Below are 14,964 nucleotides of genomic sequence, written 5' to 3' on the forward strand. Positions count from 1 at the left end.
TTATATCTGTCATCTCTTTTTCAATTTTATCTTTTATTATTTTTCTATGGGTCTTGAGAGTGAACTTATAATATAAATAAGGTTTTTTTACCGTTTTTCATACTCCTCTTGATCTTGTTAACTATATGTGTGTTGAGATCTTCGCATTTACTTTCACGCGAAACATTTTTTGCTTTAGTTACTAGATTTTTACTTCTCTGTTTGATCTTGCAATCTTGCGAAGAACAAGATATAAACCAAGAACAACCAACTGCAAAGACACAGATAAAATGCTATTAATAATTAAGCTGTTTAAATCATATGATACCTGTTAAACTCGGCATTTTAAACACAATAATAACCAGCAAACAGATATAGAAAAATATGGAAAAATCAACAAAACAGTCTATTAAAACTTAATGCAGTTCAACAGACGATAAAACTGGCTAGCAAAACTTTTTTGTCTAACAAAATTTTTCCAAAGCGTATGGTCAAGATATGACAACAAAATGGAGAAAAAAAATTTAATTGTGCATAAATTAGAGAACCAAAGGGACGATCAAGGCAACCTAGCTCTAGACGAAGATTTGCTGGACTTGCAACAAGATGAAGCACCTCCTCACTATGCAGCTCCAGTTAGACACTGGTTGGATACTAATAATCCGAACAGATGGATGGGAAGGAGAGGTCTTATTGAGTGGCCACCAAAGTCACCAGACTTACCGCCACCTGATTTTTTTCTATGGGGTTACCTCAAGTCAGTTGTTTATAAAACTCAACCTGCGTCACTTGGGAATTGCGAGAAAGAATTACGCAAGCATGTAGCGCTATTACTAGAACATTTGCCAAAGTTCATGAAGAATTTGAAAATAGGCTGTATTATTGTTTACAAAACAACGAAACCCACTTTGAACATTTACTTAATTGACATTTTTAACAAACTTGAAGTTCAACAAAAACTTCATTAAATTTTCCATTTAAGCCAAAGTTTTACCATTATTGCTTTACCCTGTATAATTATTATTTATACCATTGAATAGTATTTTTGATAGTCTTTTTAATGATGTATCACAAAAGGGGTTTGCAATTTAAACTTTTTTGGTTGTGGTGGGTGGGGTCTATGAGGTTGTTGGGGGTGAGTTCTCTTTCATGTCATTTCAGTTCCCCCTTACTACCTTAGAAACGGTTTCAAGCATTTTTTTATATCCTTATTCGTGAGATATAGCACATTGTAAGTTTTAAAATTGACACACTGTATTATTAGAAAAATCTGCTAATTATTAAACAAAATAATAACATGAATTCTAACGCTTCCAAATGTTACTCTTAAAAACATATTTCTGTGCAAATTTAAGCCTGGATCTCTTTTTTATGACAATATTCATATTGTTTAAGCCGTGTATTGATATTGGCAAAAATAAGCAAAATCACATTAATCACATCTTACCGCAAGGTTAAAGTACCGGTCTTCTTTCCCAGAGAAGTGACGGCCGGAACCAAGAATCGTTGGGTGCTATAAAAGTGCCAGGCAGCGTCTAAAAATATTTTAGTTACATTTTCTATACTCTGCTGATTCTACGAAATCAGCATGAAGGGTTTCGTAGTTTTTGCGGTACTTTTCGTATCAGCGTTTGCTGCTGAAGTTTCAGTGGAAGATGGAAATCCTTTAAGATTGGAAAGATCAGGTAAGTCCACATTCTTTTATTTTTTTATTTTATTATTTTATAGTACGTATAGTCCAGGGAAATAGAATTTTCTTAGGACATCTCAATATTTGATAGTTTTTCCGATAATATATACGTGTAGTAAGCAAACTTATACATTATTTTAAGAACTTGCTGCCTGAATTTTTAGTTATTAACAATTAAGTGCGAACAATGCAATTTTTTCTAGTTATCGATTACCATCAAAAAAGTATCTGTCTGTGCTTAAACATTTTATCTGTTAAAAAATAGAAAAACCGTCAAAATAACGTATTCTATAATTTATCAAAATTTTTTCCTCCAAAAAACTACAAAAGAGGGCAAAATCGTTAATTGTTTATAATTTAAAATAAACTTAAACTTTTGTGATTGCTCTTAAACTGAAGACTTATAGTTCTTAACCAACCCTCCAAATTTCTGCTCAATCGATCGTTTAGTTTCAAAATATTACCTTAATCTATCAAATAACTAGAAAGTTATTTAAATTTCGTTATCCAAGAGGGTAACAAACAATCCTTTTGTAAAATCACTTAGCCTAGTCTGGTTATGCAAAAATCATCTTTCGCAGATATCTGAAGATTTTAGGACATAGGTGGGGATTACTAGATGACGAATAGATGAAAAGGTACTCGTATATTTACCTTGCGTTTTTTTTAAACAATAATTTGTGGTCACAATTAGATTTTTTTTTCTATAAGTTTTTTTCCTTATATTTTAAATAAACAATATTTATATCATTTTTTTATATCAAGATAATCTTTATTTTCCCGTTTTTTTCAATTAAAATTGATAAATAATTAACGGAGATATTTGCAAAAAAGCAGTTTATTTTGCACTAATATCTAAATTTTATAAATTTTTTTATTAACAAAATAAAAGTTATTAATACATTTAAACATCGAGGAATTACCGTCTTTTAAATTTGTGCGAAATTTCTCCCCGATCAATCAAATAGTTTAAAAGTTATTTAATTTATTTATCACATGAATGATGCTAGATATATTTAGCAAATTTTATAGAATTTTTTAAGACTTAAACTAATTCAGAAGTTCAATGCATATTGCGTTTTCATTGAAATTATTTATAAAATAAACGTTTGAAAAAAAGGGTTCGTTTTTTACTTATAAACAATTATAATAACTTCTATATTTTTCAAGCTATAGACTTGTACGTACAACCATTGGATAGCTGGTAAAAAAAATCACATTTAAAAAAAAAAAAAATGACCTCCTTCTATGACCAATAGAAACAAAGTTAGTGAAAGTCTAAACTTTATATTGAAACTTATACCTATAAAATTTATCAAATTTTTCAAAATTTACAGCCTTTTAAAACGAAGGTACTTTCAAATAATCGACATAGGAAAGTGGAGGGGAAACTGTTTCAGTTCCACGCTTCAAAATTTCGTCAGTCTCAGTGTAGTGGCTTTAGAAAGCAATATACTTCTTTAAGTAAAATATTTTGTGTATTTTGAACAAAAAAGTAAGTTATACGGTGAATTTCAAATAGACTTAATTTTTCCGAGGTTTGCCATATTTTCCGGCCAGTGAAAATATGTAATTTTCGAAATTTCGACAAGCTACCCTAGAATAAAAAAAAGAGGCTTCCAGCTGCAATGGAAGCCGAGATAATGTAAATTTTTACTTTTTTAAAACGGAGCGAAACAGTTATGCTCTCCACTTTCCTATGTCGATCTTTCGAAAGTACCTTCGTTTCGAAAAGCTGTAAATTTCGAAAAATTGGATAAATTTCGTAGCTATAAGTTTCAATATAAAGCTTAGATTTTCATTAAAATTTTGTGCAAATTTTACTTCTTAATGTTTAGAAACAATGGAGATATGATTTTTAAAATATAGTCGCTAACTTTGTTCCTATTGGTCATAGAAGGTTTTCCTTTATTTTAATGTGAGTTTTTTTACCAGCTATTCAATGGTTCTACGTACAAGTCTGTAGCTTGAAAAATATAGAAGTTATTACAATTGTTTATAAGTAAAAAACATACCCTTTTTCAAATGTTTTTTTCTAAATAATTTCGATGTAAACGCAATATGCATTTAACTTCTGTGATAGTTTAAGTCTTAAAAAATTATTAGAAATTTGCTAAATGTGTCTATAATGTGTCTATAAATGTGTTATAGTATCAATAGGGCAAGTTCAATAGTTTAAATAATTACCCTCAGGGATAAATAAATTAAATAACTTTTAAACTATTTATTCGATCGGGGAGAAATTTCGCGCAAATTTAAAAGACGGTAATTCCTCGATGTTTAAATGTATTAATAACTTTTATTCTGTTAATAAAAAAATAATAAAATTAATAAATTGGTGCAAAAAAACTGCTTTTTAGCAAATATCTCCGTAAATTATTTATAAATTTTTATGAGAAAACGGGAAAATAAGATATTGTTGATTGTAACGATAAGACTACCAAAGAGAATTGAAGTACTATTGTAAAAATAATACCTCAATCAACCATGGGAGCTTATCGTCTATACCTTGCCTAGCTCAGTATCTCAAGGGTGAGTTCGTCTTGTCTTAAACTAGAGATTGAACCTGAGTTCTCAGCTGATAGCAAATAAGACAAATTTTAACCAAACATATTTAATTAAAAGAATAAAAAAACAATAATTAACCCTGCCAAAGCTTCCCAATTAATAAGTGTTACTTATTGCTTCGATGGGCTGCTTGTGTGTTCTAGCTGTTGGGTCCTCCAATTAGAAGTTGTGGCTTCTGGAGAGCTGCAGTCACACGTGGCTGTATGTCCTGATTAGTAAAATTGAATATGGCTAATCAATTCGATCTGGTCAATTAAGTTGTGGATAAACCAATATTTCCGATAAATCCAATAAATTCAATAAATCCAATAAAATGTCCAATAAACCAATAAACTGCCCAATAAACCAATAAACTGTCCAATAAACCAATAAACTGTCCAACAAACCCAATAAACTAAAAGATAAGGAACAACTTGCATTAGAAACACATCAAAAAGAAAGGTTTAACTTCCTTGCCATCTTACAAAAGTACACTTAAACAAATAGCGTATGGCAAGGATAAATGAAATATGATTGCTACTACTTAGTTAAATTCTGTTAAAGAGTTTTAATACATATATCAGGTAATGCATACCACAAGGGCAATTTTCACGTTAACGTTTAGAAGCTTTTTTAATCTTGGTTTTGTTTCTAAAATATTCCTTTACCTTCTTTTCCCATACAATATGTTAATGTAGTTATGATATTATTATAGTATATTAAACCATTGTCATAAACAAATTATTCTACTTTTAGTTGCAGTAGTAAATGAAAATGTAAAAGAGGAACAATCTCCAGAGCTAGTCCAACCTTTAGATTTACACACAACAGCTGTTCAAACTACCAGCGTCGATACTGCTGATGGAGCTCCTAGACCAAAAAGAACGCTCGGAGTCCGTAAGTTTTTAAGCTTATATTGCTTTACTTAATGGGTGTTATTATCGTAACTGCTACCATTTTTAAACAATTATAATTTGTTTATTCCTCAGCATAATCAATATGTTGTGAATTTAGTGCATAAATGTAAAATGGGGATTTCTAAAACTGAAAGAATCAGATCATCGCTGATGAGTGAATATTTAGACATATTTTGTTCCAAAAAGGTTATTAAATTGTTCTTACATACCATAGGTATATTAAACTCTAATTGTAAGCCAATTACTTTACTGTGGTGCAAAGTCGAGATGAGCTCAATCTATTTTCTCGTCCATTTTTATGTCTATATTAGGACAAATACCTCACTTTTTATGCTTCAGTTATGCGTGCAATACTTGTCTTTCATTTTTTCTTTATGACTTTGAATTGTATGATTACTTTACAGCTGGTTCCTATAAAAACTGATACGACTTTTAGTAAGATTTAATAATTTTGAGCAGTGTATTTGGTTGGTCTAACATTATAATATAATTATTATGACAGAAAAATAATAAAATAAACAAACAAACAACAAACAATTGATTACATTTATGTTAATTCATAAATTGTTATAATTATTAAGGTCTAAATTTTGATAATACTTTGAATTCCTGCATTTTATAAAGAATATGTAAATAATAGTTTTTACATAAAAAAGTGTCCAGATTTAGCCGGCTCACACGGCTCACACTCCCTCTAAGGGGAAAATTCACACCCAGATACCTACGGTATCCAAAGGATTGAGCTCTGTTGGGACTTTTTCCATGTTATCGAGCCCTAGGTGACTTGGTATGTAGGAGTATCTCCCAAAAATTTTCGTACACATCTGGACGCCGCGAGGAGTACAACTTTCTGCATAGCCTTATAGTGATGTTCATTTAGACCCAGCTGTTTTATGTTCTCTAGGAGGTTTTTGGGAATAACACCAGTAGTAGATAGAATAATAGGTACTATCTAGGTACTTTCCATTCTCCATTGTCTCTTAATTTGTATTTCTAGATCTCTGTACTTGGCGATCTTTTCGTATTTAACACGTAAATTATTTCAAATTTCAAAACAGGAAAATCTCAAAAGAATGCATGGGTCTGGAAGACCAAAACTATAATAAATTTAGGTATGTAAAAATAAAATTAATATTTTGTAATATGTCCACCAGCATTGATAAGAGCTTGTAGTCGTTGGTCCATCTTCGTGAAAGGAACTATGAAATTTCCTTCTTTAGAGAGCCCTTCCCAAACCTGTTTTATACCGTGTCACAGCTCTTCAGCATTTTGAGGTATAAAATTACGCCAATACAACCGTTTTATAATAACCTCCCACACATTCTCGATTGGGTTTAAATCTGGACTGTAGCTGGGCCATAGAAAGGTTTTGATGTTGTTATTCTGGAGCCACTGGATAATTATATTTGCCGTGTGAACAGGATAATTATCTTGTTGAAGGATAATATTTTCTGGATATAACTATCTAGACTGGGAAACATGATGTTTTCTAGAATATTCAGATAAGTCTGCCCAACAAACCTGTCATCAATACGCCCTACCATTCCTATTCCCTAGATGAAATCCATCCCCATATCTTGGCAATAAAATGACCCGCTGCTTGATATCTATCAATATATAGAGAATTAAATCTATTATTATTGGGTCTATACACCCCAATTTTGCCCTTTTTAGAAGATTTTGAAAAATTTTCTCATCTGTAAATATTACCCTGTCCCAAAAATCTTGATTTTGTAGCTGATGGTTTAAAGCAAATATGTCTTGATTGCTTCTGTTGTGGTGTATAAGCTTGTTTTTTTGCTGCAGTTCGGTACGTAAGACGCGATGTTTTAATTCTGCGCCAAGTTGTTGTCTTTGTTCTCGGAAACTGTGACATAATTCTTGCAGTTTTTGCATCTTTAAAAGGATTCTCTTCTAATCTCTCCAAAACGTACGATCTTTTCATCCATGAGCGGTAGGTATTTTTGAACCAGAACCTTACCTTCTTTCGAGAGTTTCTTGTTCTCTTCATCTTTTATTAATATTAAAAACTGTTGTTCTGAGTATCTTAGAATGGTTCGCTATGGCAGATAATCAACAACCATCTTCTAATCCTAATTTCGTTACAGTTCTTGCTTTTAGTTCTTGCATAGCATGCGGAGCCAGTTTTTAAGGTTGAACGGAATAAATTATCTGACAAATTTTAAGATTAGGCATTGACAGTGACAGTATGTAAATAATATGTATTTATCCTTCAAAATACACTGCTCAATTTTCTACAAAATACGCTTTAAGAGTCGTGTCAGTTTTTTTAGAAACCAGCTGTATCTGTAAAATATAACGGTATTAGAACTATTTTAGACTATAAAAATCACTAGACACAAACTGCCATTATGAGCAGCTTTAAGGAAACTAAAATAGATAGTGAAGGGTGACAAGAGTAGGGATTTGAAAGTTGGCATGTGGCTGATTTGATACCAGATGGACTCGTAGAAATATGGAAATTTTTTTTAAGCTTTTGTATGAATTTCTTATAGATATTCGAAGTAATTTATCATGCAGCCTATTTCTTTTAATTTCTGGAAACTTCTGTATTTTTGTCTTGGTTTTATGTAATTTTAGAAGGCTATGGGTGTATCTTTACTTTTTCAAGGCAAATACTGTCTTTTTTATGCAATTTTTTATATGCGCTTTTCTGTGGAACGTATCTACTGCACAAAATGAGACCTTACTGTATAATATATATAAATATATATATATATATATATATATATATTATACAGTATATATATATATATATATATATATATATATATATATATATATATATATATATATATATATATATATGTGTGTGTGTGTGTGTATGATTTTTGTGTTAAAGTCACCAAAGTCAATTTTTTAGCACAAATTTAGGTTACGATTCGTAAATTTCTTTCAATACATTTCATTGATATTTTTTAAATCGAATATCCTTTAAATTTATAAAATAATGTTTTTGTAGTGTAAACAATGTTTGTTTACTCAAATGAATAAAACAACAGGGTCTCATAATTCGGTATAATTTACTAGAAATAACTGAATGCTCATTACAGGAGACATAATTTATTAACACCCAAGGTAATAATTGGTTTTACAATCTAATTGAAATATTATTCCAATTTAAATGTTACACACGTATAATTCCACATAACATTACACTATACAAGTGACAAAAATAGATGGTAGAGACAATTTCCTCTGTGTATGATTCCTTATGACTAATTTGTTTGTTTCGTCACAATTACTTCGAAAATGTTTGTCTATTTCTTGTTTTAGAAATTAGGCAAAACTAAGTAACTTTCAGATTTTAGAAAACCTGAAGCAAAAGGAATACTCCCAAAAGTAAAAATAATATATAAAATAGAATACTAAATAGAAAAATTTGACAATTGCATCATTGTAAAACTATTTTATTTGGTCATCTCAGTTTTTTTGCTTTTCATATATCTTTTACGTGGTCTTCGTACACTATGTGTTATACTTTACCACAATTTCTGTTGTTCTATTATTTGCTATTACTCTGATAGTAACCGATCTTTTTGATATTGGAAAAGTAAAGCATACTAAACTATATTATTTATCTAGGAGTAACGCGATAATAAAATATTAACTTAATTGATGGATGAATTAAACTACACAAACCGGATCACCCAATAAGACCTGTAGTGTCTTTTTATACAGCTCCGTCATATAAACTTTCAAAAAAACTGTTAGAGATTATTTTAGAATACACTAAATTTTCACCTAAATTTACCATAAAAAATACAATAGAACTAGTTAATAAAATACAACATTTTCAGTTACCCAACAACTCGAGATTAATTTCATTTGACGTAAAAAATCTTTTTCCTAGTATCCCTCCCACAGAGACTTTTATTCACAGATATTTTTATGGATCATCTAGAGACAAAGATTTTAAAACATCCCATATTCAAACAGTTTTTATATTGGCGATGATTCGTAGACGATGTACTGGTATGTTTCACAGGAACTAACAGGCAACTCGACCAATTTTTATCGTATATTAATTCTCTTCATAGTCATATTAAATTTACAATAGAAACAGAACAAAATCAATCCATAAATTTTTTAGATTTAAAAATTACCAGACTTAAAAACAAACATGACTTCTCCATATTTTATAAACCTACCCATACTGACACGACTATTCACAATTCATCATCCCATCCCACACAACATAAACTGGCAGCCTATCATAGTATGTTACATAGATTAACAGCAATTCCTATGTCAAAATACAATTTTGAGAGAGAATTAAATATCATTAAGCAAATAGCAGTAAACAATGGATACAACGAATAAACAATTAATAAAATGTTAAATCAAAAACTACACAAGAAAGCCCTAAACTTAGTATTTCCACCACCAGAGAAAAAACCCAGTACCTTCTGCTCGATTACATATACAGGCAAAATATCAACAAAAATAGCCAAACACATAAAAAAGAAAGGAATAACACCAGCTTTCAGAACAAATAACAACCTAGGCAAATATATTAAAAACAACAAGAGCCAACATCAAAAACACTTACACAGTGGTCTGTACAAACTTAAATGTGGCGACTGCCCAAAAACTTACATTGGTCAAACAGGTAGAAATTTTAATAAACGAATAGCAGAATATAAAAGGGCTTTCAATAACAGAAAAACAGATTCTACATACGCACTTCACCTTCTAGATTATAATCATTCTTTTAATGACGAATTTAAAATTCTCCACATTCAAAATAAAGGCCTTAAGCTATCTTTGTTAGAATCTATGGAAATCAACAAATTAAAAAACACCGATATAATTCTGAATGACCAACTTGAGACAAACAGTTCTCCCTTCCTCAACCTATTTCATTAAAGACTATAAAGTGTAAATCCATACCAAAAACAGATCACTTGAGAAAGGCAATCAGCCGAAACAGCTGTAGTGATAAGAATTTAAAATAAATTTTGTGGAAGTTTGAAAACAAAGTTTTCAGTGTTTTATTGTTAAATAATTACTTGTACAGCTGGTTCCTAAAAAAACTGATACGACTCTTAAAGCGTATTTTGTAGAAAATTGAGTATTTTGAAGGATAAATATTTATTATTTACATACTGCCATTATCACTGTCAAATCTTAAAATTGGTCAGATAACTTATTCTGTTTAGCCTCACAAAATGGCTCTACATTCTAGCCAAGAACTAAAAGCAAGAATTGTTACGAAATTAGTAGATGGTTGGTCACTATCTGCCGTGAGCCGAACCATTTTAACGTAAGCAAAACAGTTTTTAATATTAATAAAGGATGGAGAGAACAAGAAATTTTCAAAAGAAAGCAAGGTTCTGGAAGACCAAAAATATCTACCCCTCATGAAGATCGTACGCTTTTGGAGAGATTAGAAGATAATCCTTTTGAAGATGCGAAAACTGCAAAAATTATGTCACAGTTTCCGGGAAGAAAGAAAACAACTTGGCGCACCTTGTAGGTACCTGTATAATATATGTGCGAATTACTATTGTAAATCATTATTATCAAATAGTTTATAAATATTTATAAATATAATGAGTATAATAGATATAATTATAAGAGTAATTTTAGTTCGGCGAATGGATTAAGTCCACAGTCAAAAGAAACAAACAGCACACACACAACTTGGCGCACAATTAAAGCATCGTGTCTTAGGTAACGAACTGCAGGAAAAAAATAAGCTCTTACACCACAGCAAAAGCAATCAAGACTTTGCTTTAAACAATCGGCTACAAAATCAAGATTTTGGGACAGGGTAATATTTACAGATAAGAAAAATTATTCAATCTTCTAAGAAGCCTAAAATTGGGGTATATAGGCCAGATAATTAAATATTTAATCCTCTATATGTTGATAGCTATTGAGAAACTGGTGATTATAGCGCCAATGTATGGGGATGGATTTCCTCTAGAAGAATGGGAATGGTATGCCGTATTCCAGGTTTGTTAGGCAAACTTATCTGAATATTCTAGAAAACATCATGTTTCCCAGTGTAGAACAGTTGTATCAAGAAAATAATTTTATCCTCCAACCTGTTCACATTGCAAATATAATAAACCAGTGGCTCAATAAAAACAAGATCGAAACCTTACCATGGCCCAGCTTGAGTCCAGATTTAAACGAAATCGAGAATGTGTGAGGGGTTAGTATAAAACGGTTGTATCGGCGTAATTTTATATCTCAAATTAATGAAAAGCTGTGGCACGGTATACAACAGGTTTGGGAAAAACTCTCCGAAGAAGACAATTTCATAGTTCCTTTCACCCAGATGGACCGAATACCACAAGCTGTTATTAATGCTGATGGAAATATTACAAAATATTAATTTTATTTTTACATTTTAAATTACATACTAAATTTAGTATAGTTTTGGTCTTTCACACTCTCGCTTTCTTTCGAGAGTTTCTTGTTCCCTCAATTTTTTATTATTAGAAAAACTTTTACAAAAAATATCTAATGCTTAATGTATAGCATAGTGAAATATTATTGTAACAATTAATTTTAAAACAGTTTTTCTTACAGCTCTTTAAAACAGATTTACTTAAAACTATAATTTCTGACTTCTTTCTGTTGAATAATCTTAGTTTTTTGTTTCAGTACTAGGAGCTAAGGCTCTTGGAGCAGGTTTAATCGGTGCTAAAGCCTTAGGAGCTGGATTAATCGGCGCCAAAGTCCTAGGTGCTGGATTAATTGGTGCTAAAGCCGTAGGAGCCGGTATTATCGGTGGCGGTTTGTTAGGAGCTGGTTTACTTGCTGGAGGAGGAGGATACGGATATGGCGGTTACGGTCATGGGGGATACGGAGGTTACGGTCATGGGGGATACGGAGGTTATGGTCATGGAGGATATGGAGGTTATGGGGGTTATGGAGGTGGATATTATGGAGGTAACTATGGGGGACATGGAGGATACTATAACAGTTATCCACAAACAACTGTTGTAGAAGAATATGTTGTGTGAGTATATAATACATTGTTTTTACAGAATACATATACTAGTTTACGAAATAACGTTGAGTTAAAAGAACTGTATTTTTAATACTTTTCAAACAAAAAAATTAGCTTTCATTGCAATGTTGAATCCCACTCCTAATTGATTAATCAGTATGTTTGATTCTGGACTACGCAACCAAAAACTATTCATATATATTCATGTATATTCATATATGTATATATTCATATTATACCGAAAGGCATAATATAAGTGTATCCAGTAATAGTTTTTAATATTACAAAATAACACATAACACAACATTTTTTATCTTTATAATAACACGGGATTTCTTCCATAACAATTCAGAAAATCATACAAAATGTATTCATTTTTAGACCCGTTCATGGCGGATACGGAGGACACGGTGGTTACTCTGGAGGTGGCGGATACTCTGGAGGTTACGGCGGATCCGGTTATGGTCACGGCGGATATGGAAACTACGGAGGCTACAGCCAAGGTGGCTATGGAAACTATGGAGGATATGGCCAAGGTGGATATGGAAACTACGGAGGTTATGGCCAAGGTGGATATGGAAACTACGGAGGTGGACACGGAGGTTATGGAAACGGTGGTTACGAGAGTTACGGAGGAAATGGCGGATATGGAGTAAGCGGTGGATATGGAGGAGGTCGGGGAGGCCAAATCTCTGCATACAGCAAAGGCTCTGGTTATCAATATGAAAAGGGTTACAGCCAAACATGGTACGTTTAAGCATACAATATCCTTTGGGTATTATTATAATTTTCGTAACTAAAACTTTAAAATTTTAAAGCAATTACAGTTTATTAATATATAAAGGTTTACTTATAAAATAATAATAAGGTTGGCTACGTTTGTTAATTTCTTTACAGTCAATTTCTTATATCCAGTCTGTTAATTCAAGTTATTTTTTTTCTTGGTCTGTTTGATATTTTTTCTTCCGCATATGAGAAAACTATTTAAATTTTGGGATCAATAGGACACGTTACAGTAAACCATTCTAGCACCAAATGAAAGGAACCTTTGAAAATAATGCACCAAGAAAATAATAAACCAAGGCTTGGACGGAATTCGAGACACAATAATAGATAAAATACATTACGTTAAAGGAAGGTAGCTGGGCAATTAAGTTAAATTTTTAAATCGGAAGTGCGTATCGGCATCACAAAAGGGCATTTAGCTAGTGTATCTTGCTGGTCCTAACTTATAAAATCAAAACTTATCCTTACCAAAAAACAGCGAGACAAAAATAAACAAAAAAGTGCTCAATGATTGATCTAACAGTGAGACTTAGGGTAAAAAACAAGACAAAAACCTAATAGAGCTTAAGGTGTAGGATATCTATAAGTTTTCCATCTGTTTTTAAGGAGCCCAAAGTCTATCTATCGATATAAGGATTTTTACAGCTGTTGCCGCCTTCCTTCTTTCAGCCAACGTCTCCAGTCCTTTCTGTTCTGCCATTCTCCATCTCTAAGGTCTCGTCTTTCCATGGTCTCGTCCACTTCATCCCTCCATGATCTTCGGGGTCTACCTCTTTTCCTCCTTTCTATTGGGCTTCAATTCGAAATCTTTGCTATCCACCTTGTATGGTCTGTTCTTCTCACATGTCCATACCAAATTAAACGTTTTTCTTCGATGTAGCTGAGTATGTCTTGTTCTACTGCCATTTTTCGTTTTATCTCCTCATTTCTGATGCGATCCATTTTTGTCGTGATGCATGGATCACTGTGCATCACTAAAATTAACAAATTAACTGAGTGGGTTATATTTTAAGGATAAAAGATTTGGTTTAAAAATCGATGTTAAAAAAAATCTGTGGGAAAGGTGAACAGTTTACACAGGAAAGCCAAATACACTTCCTGGACAGTGTGGAAGCAGATCTGCATATACTACATATATACTGCTATAATGTAGGAACATTAACCATAACGAGCTATAAAACTATAAGGAACAAGAACTAAAACTTTTATTTTACAACGAGCTCCAGTTAAGTTGTCTCCATACCATGGCTAATTATTTCACAGATCCCAATCCCTTTTAATACTTCTGAAGGCACTTCAAAACGAAAATTTTATTAATAAGCTACTGTTAATCCTAAAATACAGAGCTGATCTCTTCTGTTGTCGCCTTATTAAAAAAACATACTTTGATTTAGGAGTCAAATAATTTAATCATATTTAATGACTCCCTTTGTAGTAAATCTGTTGCAAAGTAGTTAAGATTATTAGTAACTTTTTACTAAAGTAAATTTGAAAGCTTTCTAAAACTTAGTCTTTAGTTTATAGCCTGATATAAAATTTAAACTGTCAGAGTACAAGCAACAATTTTAAAACACCGCTAAAAAATTTATTTTTTTTTATGGCTAATTTCTAATTGTTCTTGTTTTTTTTTAGGTAACAACAACTAGTCACAGATGTAAATACACTCAAGAGGCCATTTTAGTATTAGTTTTTTAATAAAAAATTAAAACACTACAAACTGATTTTTATATTTTACCGTTCCCCAGCAACGCCCTATCTACAAAATTATAGAGATCACGACATTGTTTTATTGACCATACAACACAATGGCAATCGCTGTGACATGTTACACGTTTCCACCTCTATATTTATTTCACAGTAGTTATGAATTGTCGTAATTGTCATATTGACATAAAAAATTTCAAACGAAGTTCTGAAAGAATAAACAAATAATTAATAAAATGCCTATTACGTTGTATACCGTCCAAGAAAAAGTGCAACTTGAGCTTGAGAAGGGGATATTGATATTTGTGCTTTTGTGAAAGCTAGTGAACCCTGCAATAGTGTACAAATTGCTA

At 31.6% G+C, this 14,964-nt stretch overlaps 1 protein-coding gene across 2 annotated transcripts; it reads left to right on the plus strand.

Annotated features, from left to right (window-relative positions):
* The first annotated feature begins 1,504 nt into the window (after positions 1-1,504).
* On the plus strand, positions 1,505-14,624 carry LOC140436423 (uncharacterized). Of its 2 annotated transcripts, XM_072525244.1 has the most exons (6): positions 1,505-1,664; positions 4,973-5,113; positions 11,773-12,130; positions 12,503-12,624; positions 12,658-12,868; positions 14,540-14,624. In XM_072525244.1, the coding sequence occupies exons 1-6, from the start codon at positions 1,568-1,570 to the stop codon at positions 14,541-14,543; spliced, it is 933 nt and encodes a 310-aa protein (XP_072381345.1). In that variant the 5' UTR covers positions 1,505-1,567; the 3' UTR covers positions 14,544-14,624. The 2 variants fall into 2 exon arrangements, with proteins under 2 accessions (XP_072381345.1, XP_072381344.1); XM_072525243.1 differs by having other exon boundaries at positions 12,503-12,868.
* Positions 14,625-14,964: the final 340 nt, after the last annotated feature.

The sequence above is a fragment of the Diabrotica undecimpunctata genome, chromosome 3, assembly GCF_040954645.1.
Source record: "Diabrotica undecimpunctata isolate CICGRU chromosome 3, icDiaUnde3, whole genome shotgun sequence".
Taxonomy (NCBI): domain Eukaryota; kingdom Metazoa; phylum Arthropoda; class Insecta; order Coleoptera; family Chrysomelidae; genus Diabrotica; species Diabrotica undecimpunctata.